Source organism: Neolamprologus multifasciatus, chromosome 3 (genome assembly GCF_963576455.1).
Source record: "Neolamprologus multifasciatus chromosome 3, fNeoMul1.2, whole genome shotgun sequence".
NCBI classification, from domain to species: Eukaryota; Metazoa; Chordata; class Actinopteri; order Cichliformes; family Cichlidae; genus Neolamprologus; species Neolamprologus multifasciatus.
In genome coordinates this window covers 6,206,292-6,224,057 of record NC_140441.1, presented here as the reverse complement: position 1 = coordinate 6,224,057, position 17,766 = coordinate 6,206,292, and the positions used below count along the sequence as shown (strand labels likewise).

At 41.1% G+C, this 17,766-nt stretch overlaps 1 protein-coding gene and 2 long non-coding RNA genes across 4 annotated transcripts in view; 2 read left to right on the top strand and 1 right to left on the bottom strand.

The window, feature by feature from the left end:
• LOC146521260 (polymeric immunoglobulin receptor-like) overlaps positions 1-17,766 on the bottom strand; it is a 525,395-nt gene that overhangs the window by 84,915 nt on the left and 422,714 nt on the right. The window contains exons 1-2 of one of the 2 annotated variants that reach the window (XM_085154962.1): positions 3,462-4,422; positions 1,246-1,578 (exon numbers count right to left, since the gene is read on the bottom strand). The exons of the other annotated variant lie outside the window; for it this stretch is intronic. Of the exons in view, the coding sequence (XP_085011088.1) occupies positions 1,246-1,578; positions 3,462-3,525 (397 nt within the window). The 5' untranslated portion in view covers positions 3,526-4,422. Of the gene's footprint in view, positions 1-1,245; positions 1,579-3,461; positions 4,423-17,766 lie in introns of those variants that run through there. 2 annotated transcript variants of the gene reach the window in all.
• Positions 11,071-15,716, top strand: LOC146521281 (uncharacterized). The gene is made up of 3 exons (XR_014873419.1): positions 11,071-11,814; positions 13,849-13,963; positions 14,076-15,716. It is a non-coding gene; the product is annotated as an uncharacterized LOC146521281 (long non-coding RNA).
• Positions 15,728-17,766, top strand: part of LOC146521270 (uncharacterized) — a 244,406-nt gene continuing 242,367 nt past the window's right edge. The window contains exon 1 of the long non-coding RNA XR_014873405.1: positions 15,728-15,749. This is a non-coding gene — a long non-coding RNA (uncharacterized LOC146521270). The remainder of the gene's footprint in view (positions 15,750-17,766) is intronic.

Here is a 17,766-nt window from a genome sequence, read left to right as displayed (position 1 = left end):
AGCTTTGTAGCTGCATACTGACTCCTGAAACTACAACACATCACACAGACACACACATTACACTTCTTTGTCTCTGTCACAGCTGGATTACAGATGTTAAGTTTCCACCCAGCCTTGTATGTCCTTCTCACACAAACTGGACTAATATGAAAATATTTGTTAGATAATATTGTTAACATGTCAACCAGGCTCATACATTCTATTCCTCTTTAAGCATCATTTGCTTTTTAACATCTAAATCTCATCAAAAGGCTGAAACAGGAAAGTCAAACAGAGGAATACACATGTTACAGATTGTAAGCGTGTTATCTGCGTGGTATTTTGCAGCTCTGACACTCAGATTGTTATAAATGTCTGAGTCTGTTGGTATTGTCAATGACTAACAGACAACCTGAGTCTAAAGCTGAGTCTAAATGTGATCAGATGAAGTGTGAGGTTGTGAGAAAGTCTCTGACTGCATTCATAGATGTGTCCTTTCAGCTGCTCGCTCTGATCCAACCTTTGGTCTCTAAGGAAGAGGCTTCAGGGAGATGTTTGCTACGTTGGTGTCACAGGCAGACCGTGTGGAGAGGATAGAGGACCCATGTGCAGACAGAGGCCAGGAGACAAAATTGGACTTAACAAAAGACGAGCCTTTATTAAGGGCTGAAAACTCCTGAAAAAAAAACAAGGCTTAACTGAGGGGAAACCTGAACATAAACTGGGAAACTACGACTATGACTTTGACTTTAAACTATGACTAGACAACATAAAAACTGTGACTTATTTTGACTTGACTGGGAAACTGTGAAAAGAGGTAGGAAAGATAATACAGCCGATGCGACACTGAACAAAGGAAGACCGAGGACTTAAATACACACATGAGGTGATCAGGGGAAGTAAAGACACATGAGGACACAGCTGACCAAAATGAAACATAATGACACAGGGGAAAGTAAAACTAACTACATGAACACAGAACACAAAATAAAACAGGAAACATGAAGACTTAGACACTACAACACAAGCTTAACAGACCTAAAACACATGACAGAGTAGACAAGAACCCAAACACAGAAACCAAGGAGACAGATGATAAATAATCACAAACCTAAACATCCACTAAACCCTAAATAAGAATAACACGCAAACTTATAATCACCAAACTAACATGAAAACTTCAAAAATTACAAAAATAAAACTCAAAATGCTGGGTCAGAGACCCAGCCTGTGACAGTTGGATCGTCCTACTCAATACTCACTTACCTGGAGGATCAACACTCAGGTAGATGATCGTGAGCTCCCATGATATTGCTTCTTCCATTAAGACACCGCATTCATATCTTCCTTCATCATTAATCGTCACATCCTTCAGAATCAAAGACACGTCTCCATCCTTCATATGTCTGTCCTGCAGATCCACCCGGTTCTTAAAAGATGGATGCTGGTCGTCTGGAACAAAGTCACGAGTCCAATAGAAAAGAACATTTCGTGACTCCAGGTCAGCTTTGCTCCACTTTACAACTGTGATGTTGCTGTTTGGAGCTCGACATGTCAGAGGGACGTCCTGTCCAGACTGAGCTGTGATGATCTTCTGATCTGAAAGAAGAAACAACACAGAGCAGAGAGGTTAAAGGTCAAAGTACAATTATGATCAGAATGATTGACTTTAAATATTTTGTTTATTTCCTTTGACATTTGAGTTTTTAGTCATGTTGGATTTAACAAACCTCTGAACATCCACCAGGTCACCAGTGACCCACTGAGGGGGGATTTTAGCCTCATGCTAAACATGCAAAGTGTCAGAAACTACAAGATGTTAGCTTCCACAGAACAACAACATGTGCTGATAATAAGTGAACAGAATGTGTTGTAGCTGAATACTGACTCCTGAAACTACAACACATCACACTGACACACACATTACACTTCTTTGTGTCTGTCACAGCTGGATAACAGATATTAAGTATACCCAGATATACCCAGCCTTGTATGTCCTACACATACAAGCTGGACCAATACAAAAATTATCTATTAGATAATACCATTTAACCACCATCACCCTCCCCAATCCTGACTCAATGACCTTCATCACACCTCTCACCCCCCTTTCCTGCTCCCTAAAACTCAGAATATACACTCAGGATGTGAGCCGATTGTTTAAGAAACAGAAGCCTAGGAAAGTCCCCGGACCAGACGGTGTTTCACCCTCCTGCCTCAAAACCTGTGCTGAGCAGCTGGCTCCCATTTTTACCCACATCTTCAACAGATCCCTGGAAATGTGTGAAGTTCCCTCCTGCTTCAAACCCTCCGCCATCATCCCGGTCCCCAAGAAACCCGCCATTACAGGACTGAATGATTATAGACCTGTCGCGTTGACGTATGTGGTCATGAAATCCTTTGAACATCTGGTGTTAGCCCATCTGAAGGACATTACAGGCCACCAGTTGGACCCTCTGCAGTTTGCCTACCGGGCAAACAGGTTGGTGGATGATGCAGTGAACATGGGGCTGCATTACATGTTGCAACGCCTAAACCGCTCGGGAACTTATGCCAGGGTCCTGTTTGTGGACTTTAGTTTGGCTTTTAACACCATCGTGCCTGAACTTCTCTCCTCCAAACTCTCCCAGCTCAGCGTGTCACCAGCTACCTGTCAGTGGATCACCAGCTTCCTGACAGACAGGAAGCAGCAAGTGAGGCTGGGGGAGATCACCTCTGAAACTCGGTCCCTCAGTATTGGTGCCCCTCAAGGATGTGTCCTCTCACCACTATTGTTCTCCCTCTACACTAACGACTGCACCTCCAAGAACTCAGATGTTAAACTCCTAAAGTTTGCAGATGACACCCCCGTCATTGGCCTCATTTAAGATGATGATGAGTCTGCATACCGGCAGGAAGTCGAGCGGCTGGTACTCTGGTGCAGTCAGCACAATCTGTAGCTGAACATGCTTAAGACTGTAGAGATGACAGTGGACTTCAGGAGACATCCCTCAACACTGCTCCCCCTCACCATATCAGACAGCCCGGTATCAACTGTGGAGATCTTCAAGTTCTTACCAGCATCTCCTATGACCTGAGGTGGGAGACCAACATCTCCTCTATCCTCAAAAAGACCCAGCAGAGGATGTACTTCCTGAGACAACTGGGGGAGTACAGTCTTCCACAGGAGCTGCTGATCCAGTTCTACACTGCTTTCTAACATCTGAATCTCATGAAAAGGCTGAAATTGGAAAGTTAAGCAGAGCAGTACACATGTTACAGATTGTAAGCATGTTATCTTCTGCTGCTCCGACACTGAGATTGTTATAAATGTCTGCGTTTGTTGGTATTGTCAATGACTAACAGACAACCTGAGTCTAAAGCTGAGTTTAAAGTTCGTGCCTGGTGTCTCCTTCACACACAGACAAACTGAATCCAGATGAAAATAATCCTCCTGTACTTCTTGTTATCTCGGAGAGAAACTCAGTTTAGTTCAATCTCACCTGCAGAGACGAAGACAAGGACAAACAGCAAAGTGGAGCAGAGCAGCGCAGTGCCAGCAGCCATCTCTGTGTCAGTATTTGTGCTGATCCGACTCTTAGTTTGTTCTAAATGTCTGAGTCTGTCGGAGTTTTCAGTCAATAACAGAGCCTGACTTTAAATACTGACTACATCAGATTACATTTAAGCTTGAAATAAAGCTGAAAGTCTGCTTTGAAGAACACACCTGACTTTCAGCGGCTCACTCGGACTCTGCGCTGTTTGTGGTGCATTCAAGAACCTCGGAAATCTCGTCTGTTTGGTGAACTAACAGGCCCACGTGACCCGGTGACGGTCACAGTGTAACATCTGCCAGCTCAGTGTAACCAAACATCGTGGCGTTATTTGTGTCTGATCCGCGGTGAAGCTTCTGCTGTGGATATGTGTTATCTCCTTAATGCCGGGCTCACACTGTGCGATTTTTGGCCCATTTTGAGCCGATTTTTGAGTCGTGCGACCGTTTTGGCGATCGGCCCGATTTTGGCCTTCATCGTCCGTCGTGCATCGTGTAGTATACGTGGGGTAACGAGAAGCGATTAACACCTCACGACCAGCTCCCGATCATCAATCGCTTGGTCGTGAGGGTGTCACCGCAGCTTCTCACACTGCGCACGCGCAAACACAAATGTCAGCGAAAAAGACGGCAGGCAGTGCAGCTTGTGATCTGGACACAAGCGATGGAGGCACTTGTAGAACTTTGGAAAGCTCATCCGAGCCTTTTCAATGTGGCCTCACAAAATTATCACGACCACAACAACCGTTAAAATAGTTGGATAGACATTGCTGCTCAATCACAGCTGCCTGATCATGTTTTTCATTAGCAATTTAGCGAAGTTGATGGTGGTGTGTGTCTGTGTGAGTGAAAGACAGAGAGGGAGAGCGAGCGACAGAATTTCTGTTATAACCAAGGGCGTAGATTTGGCATGGACAGAAGGGAGAAAGCCGAGAAAGAATATATATATATATATATATATATATAGGGGAGACCGGGGATAGTTGTAACGTGGGTCAGTTGTAACACTTCCAATATCTCCAATCAGGGCTAAGTTTCAAATGATGTGACTCATCCTGTGCATGCCCAGTTCATTTCTGCTATCACATGTGAAAAATCAGCACATTTGGTCAAACACAGACAATTTAACATGAAAAAAAGTAATTTGTATACCAAAAAGTAAGTTTTTCTACTTTATTTCAATTTCTAATAGCATTATGTGCTTTGCAGTTAAACTCATCAAACTTAAATTATGTTATTTGTATGCCTATGAGGATATATTCTGTGTAGGTCTTTAGTGCTAATGTTTTAGCCGTTGGCTGTAATGTTAGCTAGTTCATGGCTATAGGAGTCTGGGTCAGTTGTAACAGCAACAGTCTGGGTTAGTTGTAACAATAATGCAGATGTTACTACTTACCACACTATTTCTTTAACTTATATTAAACAAGTTTGGGCAACGAAATCAGCAGAGAGAGGTTTACTGGTCGCTTTTGTATATGCGGTTAATGCCATTGGCAACACAATTCCTCCACTGTTTGTGTTCCCACACATTCGTTATGCAGACCACTGTGTCAGAGATGGACCAGTAGGAAGTACTGGTAGTGGAAATAAATCAGGATGGGTGCAAGAAACAGATTTCCTTTGCAAACCACACCAAGGTAAGCCATGATAAAAAGTAATGGAATTGCGATGCTGGTGAACAACTACATTTTTTCAGCTTCATTGTTATGTTCAAAATTGGTGCAAGAGTTGTAGGTTATAATGCCCACTGAGCCAATGAGGCCAAACTCAAGGAAGACCAACCAAAATCAATGAAATATTCAGATGCAGAAAATTCCATAATTTGTCTTTTTTGGGGGATTGGCATATGTTCAAAAGCTAGATTTCTGCATCTGTCACACACACACATAGCTACATAAATGGCTCTAAGTGCATTCATGTGTTGAATAAACAAAAATTACATGTTAATGTTTTGTTAGTACCCTTATTTCATTGTGTTACATTTCACCCCAGGATATGTTACAACTAACCCAGACTATGGGGTTAATTGTAACATTTCACTCTTTGTGTTTGAGACCATACCATGCAATGGGTAATTGTGCTGCAGAGAAAATAGCTGCACTATTTAATAGCCGAGACATGTAAATACTTTGCATTACATTTTGAATCCACTACCTTAAAAGAGCTCCAATTTACAGACAGAAATGTCAAAAATGTTACAACTATCCCCGGTCTCCCCTATATATATATATATATATATGGTGTAGATTTGGCATGGATAGAAGGGACGTGTCCCCACCAATATCCAGCGATTATTGAATTGTCCCCACCAATAATTTGATCTCTTCGAGTAAAGAAATCAAAGCCGATAGAAAGAAAAAAAAAACGATCTGTCAACGTCTTATTCACCCAGCGGTGCAGAAAAAGTTAAATTACGTTCTCTACAGGAGTCCTACGTCATGTGACAAATATGGCCAATGTGATTGGCTGTGCCTTTCAGGGAGCTCTGTTTAGTTTAAGCACAACGTGTTTTGTAAACTAACTGCACAACAGGCAGCACTATTAGTTATCTCAGTAGCGTTTCTAATTTTGATTGAAACTGTCAGAGAAAACGGCAGCCTCGAGCGAGCCAGGATATTAGTTTACAGAGGCTGTTAGAATTATATGTCTAACGTTAAAATGTTGGTGACACAATAATTTCATCCTAATGGCACTGACATATTCATAGGGTTAATTTTTGAGACACATATTATGAGGTAGTCATGATTTTGCAAATATTCCACCTTGTAGTGCAGTTTGCACAAATTGTTTTAAAAATGCACTCACACTACAAACATTACTGATGAGTCAAGATCTGCACAAACTGACAGAAACACTGAAGCAGCTCCACATTTTATTCTTATTGTCATGTTTGTCCTGTTTGTCAGGTGACAGAAGAACCAACACAAAGCTCAGAGAGTGATGGTGACACAAGATCACAGGTGGAATTGGATGATGACCTGATGGTTCATGACTGTATTTGAATCACACTGACTGCATGTATGTGGAATGTCTCACTGTTATTTATCAGGTGACAGAGGTGAGGAGGCGAGGTCACGGGTGACTGACTGATGATTTGGTGCTGTAGATTAACTAGTATTTATCATCATGACAATTGTTAGGCTGCTGATGTAAATTGATTCATTGGTGTATATTTGACAAAGAATCTGAATTGACACGTCTCACTTTTTATATGGCACGAATCAATGTGTTATTTTATCAGGTAGCAATATGTCCTAGTGCAGTCAGAGGGGAAGAGCCAGGGCCAAAGGTGAGGCACATCAGGCACATAATAATAATTTTAATCTGAGGATAAAACTCATGTACTGGGGCTGAAAGAAGCGTCAGTGCTCTCAGAAGACTAAAAGATGAATAAGGTTAACAATGACTCAAATGAGATTAAACAATGCTGCTGTATGTCCACCAGGAGAGACTGGACAGTATAGATGTAAAACAAACATGCCAGCAGTTTATCTCAGTTAACGAGAGGAGAAGGCATGTGTTTGGCTCCTTCACATAGTGGACATTGAGTTGTTGTGTGGGGCACCAGTAGTATTAATGTCTGTTGCTGTAACAGTAGTTCATGTTTAGAATAAAAAATCTCAGCTCAATGAATTGATAGGAGCAATAGTGCCTAAAATGTTGCATCATTTTGCTGAGACATATTTTACTTAGTGTTAATCTTAGATGAGTAGTTTTATGGACAAAAACCACCAGGTCATTCAGTGTTCCCTTAGTGCTAATGTGTAAGAGATGTTGGTGTACTATAACTGAAGTAATGTTGTTAAGTCCTTAAAGTCATATTCTTTTATTGTCATGACTGTATTTGAAGCTATTTTTATTTTTGTATGATTCCTGATTTATATGGAATATGGAAGTAAACTAAAGTCTAAAATACTTAGTCAGTCATTTGTTTAATAGTAATTTAACATTATATAATTCAAATGTAAAACTATGAATTGTGATTTTAAATGGTTTAAAAGCATGTAGAATAGCATATGTAGGCAAGTATATTTCTCCTTTTTTTTTTATCAAGAAGCAAAAACAAAAAGGAAAAAAAGAAACAGGACAGGGTTGAATCATCTGTCCCCACCAATGCCAAAGCCAAATCTACGCCCTTTTTCTGGCACATTAGCTTTAGCACACACATGTATATACAGTGACATTTTATACCTTCTCCAGAATACTGTATATACTATGGCCACAAGTTTGCATCATGATTCTTATCCAGAGTCCTCTCCTTATTATGTACTCCTGGTGCTATAAGTAATAAGGATAAGTAATAAAAATAAAATATATTTATGATCATTATTATCAGCATCGTTTATTTGTATAGCAATTTAAGAACACACCAGGCAGACCAAAGTGCTGCTCAGCTTGAAGGTTATTCAAGCATCGGAGCCACAATTGAGAACGTTCTGGCAAGATCTGAGAACTGCTGTTCACAAACGCTGTCCATCTAATCTGACTGAGCTGGAGCTGTTTTGCAAAGAAGAATGGGCAAAGATTTCAGTCTGTAGATGTGCAAAGCTGGTAGAGACAGACCCTAAAAGACTGGCAGCTGTAATTGCAGCAAAAGGTGGTTCTACAAAGTATTGACTCAGGGGGCTGAATAATTACGCACACCTGACTTTTCAGTTATTTATTTGTAAAAAATGTTTGGAATCATGTATGATTTTCGTTCCACTTCTCACGTGTGCACCACTTTGTGTTGGTCTTTCACGTGGAATTCCAATAAAATTGATTCATGTTTGTGGCTGTAATGTGACAAAATGTGGAAAAGTTCAAGGGGGCCGAATACTTTTGCAAGCCACTGTAACAGTGCTGTTGCTGTGATAATTTTATGTGGTTTACCTTGCAGAGACTGATACAGCTGTGGTCTACCCAGCAGTGAGAGATGACGATGTCTGTTATGGACAAACAGAACAAGGAGACCCAGGTACAACTGCTCTTTATCTTGGGACAGAGCCAAAAACCATTGATGTTTTGCATGAGGAAAAATTTGTTGCATTGATTTGTGAAACATAGGACTCAGATGCAGGACGGTAGAGGTTTTAAAAAAAAAGAAGTCAAAAACATCCAAATCTAAAAATTGAATTTAGTCCAAGAAAAGAAAAGTAAAATCCAAAAAAATCACAAAAGAAATAAAAAAATATGCACTTGTCGCCAGATAGAAGGGAAGGTTATTTATTTATTTTTCCATCAATCCATCCATCCATTTTCTTTCGCTTATCAGGGGCTGGGCCGTGGAGGGAACAGCCTGGGACCAGTAAGGTGTTCCCAGGAGACACCTCACCCAGGAGACATCCTTGTTAGATGCTTAAACCACCCGTACAGCATCCACATCACTGAAACCACAGCACCAATCTGTCTCGCGCTCACTTCTACCCTTTTTTATGAACAAGACTTGGGTGAGTAACTCATCCCTGACCTGAAGTGGGCTCTTCACCCTTTTCTGGCTGAGGACCATGGCCAATTCACATATTTGGTGGAGTGAGCTGGAGACCAACATCTTATGAAGCCAACAGAACCGCATCATTTGCAAAAAGCAGAGAAGAAATTCTAAGACCACCCGAGTGGAAGCCTTCTGCCACTTAGCTATACATAGAAATTCTGTCCATAAAAATAATGAAGAGAACTGGTGAAAAGAACAGCCCTTAGGGAATGAGTCTGTCTTATACAGCCCTAGCTCTTGTATAGCTTGTTGTATAAGGATCAAACGGCCCATAGCAATGAGCCAGACACCTCATACTCCCGAAGCACCTCCCATAGAACACCCAAAGGGACATGATCAATCAAACATCTTCTCCAAGTCCACAAAACACATATAGATGTGTCCAAAAGTTGAATCTGTTCATCTGGGCTCTGAATTTTCTCACTTGTCCAGAGAGAACACGACACAAGCTGCTGGATTCTGGACTTCCATGTAACTCCAGAACGTGCAGACACCGGTCAGATTTGACTAAACTGACCAAGATTAACAAAAAGCCATGAGCACTGAGCAGCAGGGCTTTAAGGGGCTCTGCAAAGAGGTCTGACACAGTTTACGTGACACTGTTTTGAATTGTGATTCAAATGTTACTGTTGTGTAATGTGAAGATGAATCTCCCTCTGATTCCTCCAAGCGCTGTGATTTCACCATTATTATTTCTTTTATACAACAAGATCAGGATTTTACATAAATATGCTGATGACTCTGTGATCATGTGACTTCTTCAGGGTCTGAAATCTGTCATTTTTTACTTTTTAAATTACATGAGTAATTTTTAAAAAAAGCCAGCAGCAAAAATCAAAATGAACACATGACACAAACAACACCATAAATATAAGAACCAAGACATTAAACTGGAGTCTGAAGCTGACAGGGATCCAAAGCAGAAGCTTTGAAAGATTCATGAGAGTGAGTTAAAAACATCGCAGCAACATTTTGGACAGAATTGATAGATTTTTTTTAGTCAAACAAGAAAACTGATAATAGTCAATAATCCAAGGAGAGCACATGAAAGCACAGACGAGGATCTTCTGAGACACAACAGCTTCACATTGTTCTCATTTGTTGCTGCTGATGTAGTTTAGCCTGAGTTTCCTGCCCGTGTGTTTGCTGTCACTGTTACGAATCCTGAGGCTGTCTGTTCAGTCAGTGAAACACCAAACACAGATCAAGCTTCTTCCATGAGCCACACAGAGGAAACACTGAAGCAAACACAGACATGGAGGCACAGAAACACCAAGAAAACCAAAGGATCACCACAGAGAGAAGAACATAACAGAATCAAAGTGAAACTACAAACATTCAGAATAACAATGAGTCCAAAGTGCGAGGAGGTCTGATGTTCCAACAGTGTTCAGGCTGAGAATTATTAACTGCGATGCTCCAGTTTGACCTAATGGTGGCAGTGCTGTCTCACTGTTATACAGGAGATAACAAGTGAGAGCATCACGAAAACACAGATATTTTATTACGTCTTTGTGACATCATGACAACGTCAGCCTGATGTCTGGTTGGTTTTTCAGTTTTCTAGTTGGTGTCATCAGGTTTGTTCTACACTGTGGATGCTGTATCTTATAACACTGCCATGATGTTTACTGTGAGTCTGGAGGTTTGGTTATAGTGAACCTGCCTCCTGATGTTTATCACATATTCACAGCAGAAGCTTCATCACAGATCAGACACAAATAACGCCACGATGTTTGGTTACACTGAGCAGGCAGCTGTTACACTGTGACCGTCACCAGGTCACGTGGGCCTATTGGTTAATCAAACCGAGGGCGAGATTTCCGAGGTTCTTGAATGCACCACAAACAGCGCAGAGTCCGAGTGAGCCGCTGAAAGTCAGATCTGTTCTTCAAAGCAGACTTTCAGCTTCATTTCAAGCTTAAATGTAATCTGATGTAGTCAGTATTTAAAGTCAGGCTCTGTTATTGACTGAAAACTCCGACAGACTCAGACATTTAGAACAAACTAAGAGTCGGATCAGCACAAATACTGACACAGAGATGGCTGCTGGCACTGCGCTGCTCTGCTCCACATTTCGTGTTTGTCCTTGTCTTCGTCTCTGCAGGTGAGATTGAACTAAACTGAGTTTCTCTCCGAGATAACAAGAAGTACAGGAGGATTATTTTCATCTGGATTCAGTTTGTCTGTGTGTGTGAAGGAGACACGAGGCTGGGTGGACACTTGCTTTCTCTCACACTTTATGTTCACTTATTATCAGCACATGTTGTTGTTCTGTGGAAGCTAACATCTTGTAGTTTCTGACACTTTGCATGTTTAGCATGAGGCTAAAATTCCCCCTCAGTGGGTCACTGGTGACCTGCTGGACGTTCAGAGGTTCATTAAATCCAACATGACTAAAAACTCAAATGTCAAAGGAAATAAACAAAATGTTTAAAGTCAATCATTCTGATCATAATTGTACTTTGACCTTTAACCTCTCTGCTCTGTGTTGTTTCCTCTTTCAGAAAATAATCACAGCTGAGCCTGGACACGACGTCACTCTGACATGTCGAGCTCTAAATAATCCCATCAGTGTTGTAAAATGGAGCAGAGCTGACCTGAGAGATGAATATGTTCTTTTGTACAAGAATAAGCGAATTGATCCAGACGACCAGCATCCATCTTTTAAGAACCGGGTGGATCTGCAGGACAGACAGATGAAGGATGGAGACGTGTCTTTGATTCTGAAGGATGTGACGATTAATGATGAAGGAACATACGAGTGTCATGTCTACATGGGAAGAGAAATGGGAGCTCATCAGCATCATCTTACTACTTGTTCCTCCAGGTGAGTGAGTAGAGTTGAGTGTGTGATCAGAGGTGAAGCTGCTTCCTGGTTGTTGATGTGTGTTTGTTGTATGGATGAGCTGGTGGATGTCAGAGGTAGACAGATGTTTCTCCAGCTGTTGTCTTTGTGGCTGGTAGTCTAGAGTTGTAGAGCAGCATTGTTTGGGTAAGGTTAGAGCAGAAACAAAGACATTTATGAATCCGTCTCTTCTTCTCTTGCTCTCTAACTCGTCTGTAAACATGTGTGGGGAAACTCAATGTTAAAGCCTACAGCTGGAGGGGGAGGGGAGGGGTGAAGCTGGTGGTTGTGAGTCTGTGAAAGTGAATCCTGCCGGTGCCATAGCTGTGAAAACGTACTTAGTGCAGACACAAAACGTCCATCAGCTTCAAAGTGTGTCAGAAAAATGTCCACATGGTGACTGATGGATGAGAGCATACCGGGCATTCTCCCGGTGGGCCGCTGGCAATATTTTGTTTTTATGGGCCGATCGATTTTTTTTTTTTGGGAAGGGTATAAATAATGAAAGGTGTTGGATTGGCCAATTGTTCATGATCGACTCTGGGCTGGACCAATTACAGCCGAGGAGGTGGGATGCACCCTCCCCCTTGTTTAGCAATCTTACAGGCCATCCATCGGCTCTTTGTTACTTCGGAAACATGGCTTAAACAATTTCCACGACGTAATCCGATAACAACCGATCTCTTTACCCGTCGGCTTCCCGTGGCTGTCATGCAACAGGTGTTGTGCCAAAAAGTGATTTCCAATGTTTGCGTGTATTTTTTATGTGTAATATCTATGTTGGTAAATAGACTTCGGTGAACAGCGTTTACAAAGGGGCTATATATGGAATTAAAAAATTAGCTGTTTTTTCAAATATCTTTACAACTCTGTGTTAATGTACTTACATTATAACCAATCCGGTCCTTTATCCCCACTTTAAATATTTTCCCAGAACTATTGTAATATTTGAGCCATTTCTGCTGTCCAACTACTTCTTACAAAAGACATTTTTAATGTTAATTAGACTTTTTTTTAAAGGCATAAATAAAGGTTCTATAAAAGTCACTGCCAAAGACTGATTGCGGCTTCTACCTTGTTACACTAATGTTGTTTGTAGCTCAATATGACTTTATGTCATCCATGAGGGATGCATTTGACGTATGTTTCACATATTATAGCCCAACAAGTTACTTATAGCAATTTAAATACGAGCAATCAGTTTTTGGCAAATACCGGAAATCAGTTTTTGGCAGACAATCACTTTTTGGCACAACACCGGCTATTGCAGTTAATAATACAACAGTTTCTTGCCCTTTTTTGTGTTTCTTTTTATCGCTGTGTAACTGAGTTCAATTGAAAGCCTGCATGCGCTAGTACCGCTTGCCACAAGTTCCCAGAATCCTTTGCGGTTTTACCCCTGAATGACGTCACATTTTTGGTGGGCCGGTCTCTAATCAAAATGCCCGGGCCGATTTTTTATCCCAGTCCAGCCCTGGATGAGAGAGGTCCCATTTTTGTTGTTGTGCACAAGTAATTGAACAACACAAACACTTAGAGCTGCTTTCAGTGCTGCCTGCTTTGTTACTGCACACATTTCTGATGGTCCTACAGTCCAACGTACAAACATCTCCCTGAAGCCTCTTCTTAGAGACCAAAGGTTGGATCAGAGCGAGCAGCTGAAAGGACACATCTATGAATGCAGTCAGACACTTTCTCACAACCTCACACTTCATCTCATCACATTTAAACTCATGCTTTCTGTTAGTCACTGAAAATAGAAACAGACTCTCACTGGTTCTCAAAAGAAATCAATATTAAAATGAATATATAATCAGATCCTCATTTGCAACAATATGGATACCATCATGTCATGTTTGGCTCCTACAGCTGAGACACAACTTCACAGACACACAGCCCCTCCCCTCATTAACAGCTGGATCACTGTCACAGGTGACACACTCACCTGTCTGTGTTTCCGCAGGTTTCAACATCACAATGTGACGACAACTTAATGACTGTTTTGCTTTATTTTAGACAAACACACCATTGTTCTTCTCTCTGTGCTGTTGCCCATTGGGTCAGTCTGTTGCAGTTCTACTGGTGTTACTGGTTCTGCTGGTGAGACGATGTGTTTACAGGAAACTTGAAGGTTTTTACATATTCATTCTTATTCATTGTGGTATTTTGTTTCCATTCTGTGATCATAATTTGGTCCATTTAGATTCTTAAATCATAAAAGTGTTTACTTTAACTCATTTCAGCAGATGGAGAAGATGACATCACCAGTGTCATCACATACAATGTTGTGAAATCATCAACAACCTCCAGTCAAACACATCAGAAATAGATGTTTGTGTGTTTTCCTTTTCCCTATTACCTGCAATCCTCCAGTTTGACCTCATGGTGGCAGTGCTGTCTCACTGTTATAATGTTTTATAGATCATGTGCTGATGTCAGCAGTGTTGATATGTAAATTAGTGCACTATATTAATCTTTGTGTCAGTGTGAAGTCACATAATGTTGCACTAAAAAAATAATATTTTAAAAAGCTCAAACAAAGAAAGTGTTCATGTCCTCCAATGACTAATATATTGCTTTAAAGTCAAAGTTAAATCTTTGACCTTTGTATTTATTATCTTTACTCACATGATTGGAGCAGAACTGGAAATCTTTGGCTTCTATAACCTGTAAAAACTTCAGATTTTTTAAGATGTTTTCATGCAGTGTGTGATTTTGTGACACTTTATGGCGTCATTGTGACGTCGTATTGAAAAAATAAACTGTGTGTTGTTCAGCTCTCTTTGTGTCCTTTCATATCAGATATTAAACTCCACATGGTTTCTTTACAACTTTGACCTTTGGCCCTAACAACAAAGGTCTACACTGCTAACACACAGACAGACAACATGACAGTGGTTGTGTGTTTGTTGTCACGGCAGCAGCAGCCATCAGTGACACCAGCACACAAAAGCAACACAACAGCAGGTTCAAACACTCAAAGAGCTGCATTACATTTGAATGTGTGACTGGTTGGCTGAGCTGTTTGATGTTATGTGTCAGAGTTCAGCTTCACATGTTTGAAATAATAACACATTTCTGGGAGCAATAATGACAGAATAAGGAGCAGGACAGACGATGACGACCTTCTTCTGTTGGACATGTGCACATCAGTTATATGCATTGATCCAGTGCTGTTTCACAAGTACACACACACACAACAGGAAGCGGTTACTGCTTACAGATGAAGGTTATGTGGAGTTAACATCTGATTTACTGTTGACTGGTTTCATCTGTGAAAACAAATGAACAAACTTCTTTTGGCTCTCGGAGGAGGCGGACGCACTTTTTCTCCTCTCCCTTATCTTCCCTGCTTATGTCCTTGTCTAGTCTCGTGTTTTTTGTATTACTTTCCCTGGAACACTCTCTCAGTCTGTTTCAAAGAACAGCTTTGAAATTTTCATGAGCTGTTGCAAAAGAAAAATTACTATCATAATCCGGCTACCCCTTCGGCGCCAGCCGTGGGCTCAAGGCCAGAGCCGCACAAAAACACCCTGATAACGACTGTGTTGAGGGTGTTCCTTCCCATTCCATGCAAGCCCACCTGGGTTGGCTGGAAGAATGTTTACTTAGCCTGGCAGGGCGAAGGACACTGTCTAAGCTGAACTATGGAAACGCACACACATACATATACTGATACCGATAAGAACTCACCGACGCATCACCCTCCCTACCCTGGATCCAACGCCACCTCCAATGCTTACCTCCCCTCTGATGTGGACATTGGGTCAGTTGGAGGCGCAGTCGAAAGATTGCAGTGGTCCCAGATCAGATGTAAACACTGGAACTCTTTCCCATGTTGCTTGTCTGTGTTTATTGTGCTATGATGTGTTGATATCTGTGCTATCTTGCTGCATTTTGTATAAGTTTATACTCAAGTTTAAATAAATAACAACACTAAAGCTATTCTGTTATACCTGTATGTAAAAAATACACTGCGCCCAAAATATTTCATAATCTAATAAACTTAAACCTGCTCCATCCTCCCTAGTCTGGTATTTTAAAGAGTACTTAGCAGAAATATTAAGCAACCTAACTAATAGGGTTGCAAACTCCCAGCAAAAAAAAAAAATAGGAAACCACCCTCTTCCTCATGATGCTTAATCGATGTAATCAAATTTAATTTGATGCAGGGGGAAAATGCACAAAAATTAATTATTTTTCAGGAATAATTAAATAGATTCAACATCTTTCTTCAACAGAACTGCAGACTGCACAGATGGTATCTTCCCAAAGGAAAAAGTACTACAGCTTACTAGGGTATATTAGACTTAACAGTTACTATATACAGTAATGGACTTCTATATATTTTACACAAAATTAAAACTTTGGGTGTAAGAGTCAGATAATTATTTATTAAAAGCTAGATATTTTAAATGAGAATAAGAAAGAAAAGTATGTCTTCGTGCCCCCTTTTCCCTGTTCATGCCCTATCGGCCCCCCTGGCTAAACTTTGCTAGATCCGCCCCTGCACAGTTACCAGCTGTCAGCTACGTAGAAAAAGATCCTGGTGTAGAAATAATATTAAATAAATTCTAACAACAGCTTATCAAGCTTAAACATGCTGCTGTTGTTCAGCCGCTGGTTTCCTCTTTCTGGTGTGAAGTGGGCCAAAAACTAAGAAGAGAGACGGACTCTCGACAGAAAAGCCGATCAGCTGATCATTGATCAGTTTCATGATTGAAGTAGCAGCAGGAGAGAGAGAGAGAGAGAGAGAGAGAGGGAGAGAGAGAGAGAGGCAGTCGCTCCATATATCTGTTGTTAAGCTTAACGTGAGAATGCTTTACAGACATTCAGAGATGAACTTACACACTTGCTTTACTTCTCGCTGGGAAAACTTCCTCGGAGATGAAATGCTGGTTTGCTAGCAAGGCTACAAATACACACAGCGGCTCTATCACGTGATGCATACTGCTGCAACTGCTATGGTTATGAGCCGAGTTACACTGTGTAGGAAGTTTTGTGAGGTGCTTTTTGATATTTAATGGATCGGATTACATTTTTTATTTCTCGCCGATATCCGATCCAGTAATTTGGGTCAGTATCGGACCGATACCAATACGTAATATCGGATCAGTCCATCTCTAGTTTTGACACACCAGTGTTCCCCATTCTGGGGCTGGAGGCTGGGAGAAGGACTCCAGCCATCTGGTTGGGTTCACTCCTGGTGGCTGCTTGGCTGCTCAGTGAGCACTTATTATTATTTATTATTTACTGTTATTTATGCATATGTTGGTAGTTGCTGTGGTTTGCCTACTGTGTTATTTTTTTCTCTTGCCTTCTCCTTCTGTTAACTTTCTCCCTTATGTTACCACCGGCTCAAAAGCTGCAACATAAATAAGGAGACGAACACCAGAATTTCAGTGAAAAGAGGTTTTATCTTAAAATGCAAAGCAAGTTGGCTAAAACAGCTGGTATCACCCAGCAATGTTCCCTCTAAGCTGCGCACAGAAAATCTGCGTTGCGCACAAAAATAAATCAAACCTGAATTGAAATTAAAATTAATACTTTAACAATTCTGTTTTGCAATGTTAGTCAGTAAGTGACTTGCTGCTCCTGTATGGGATTAGAACGATGCCACCTTATCCCATAGTCCAGACAATAATGTGATTCACATTCATATATACGCAGCTAATCAACGTGGTTGACCGGCTATGACAGCGTCCTTATGTGCCGACACCGGTGTTTTAGCTAGCAAAGCCGTGTGGCTGATGTGGAGTGAAGCCACGTTAATGACAACGTGTACAACCATTGGAGGTGTGAGCAGGACAGACGAACAATTGACGGAAAAAGTGTTATACTGTAATGGTCAACTTGGGAATCTAAATCTGTTTGGCATCTTTTGGCCTTCAGACAACAATTCAGATTCTTACACTGCTGAACAGGGAAAAATAT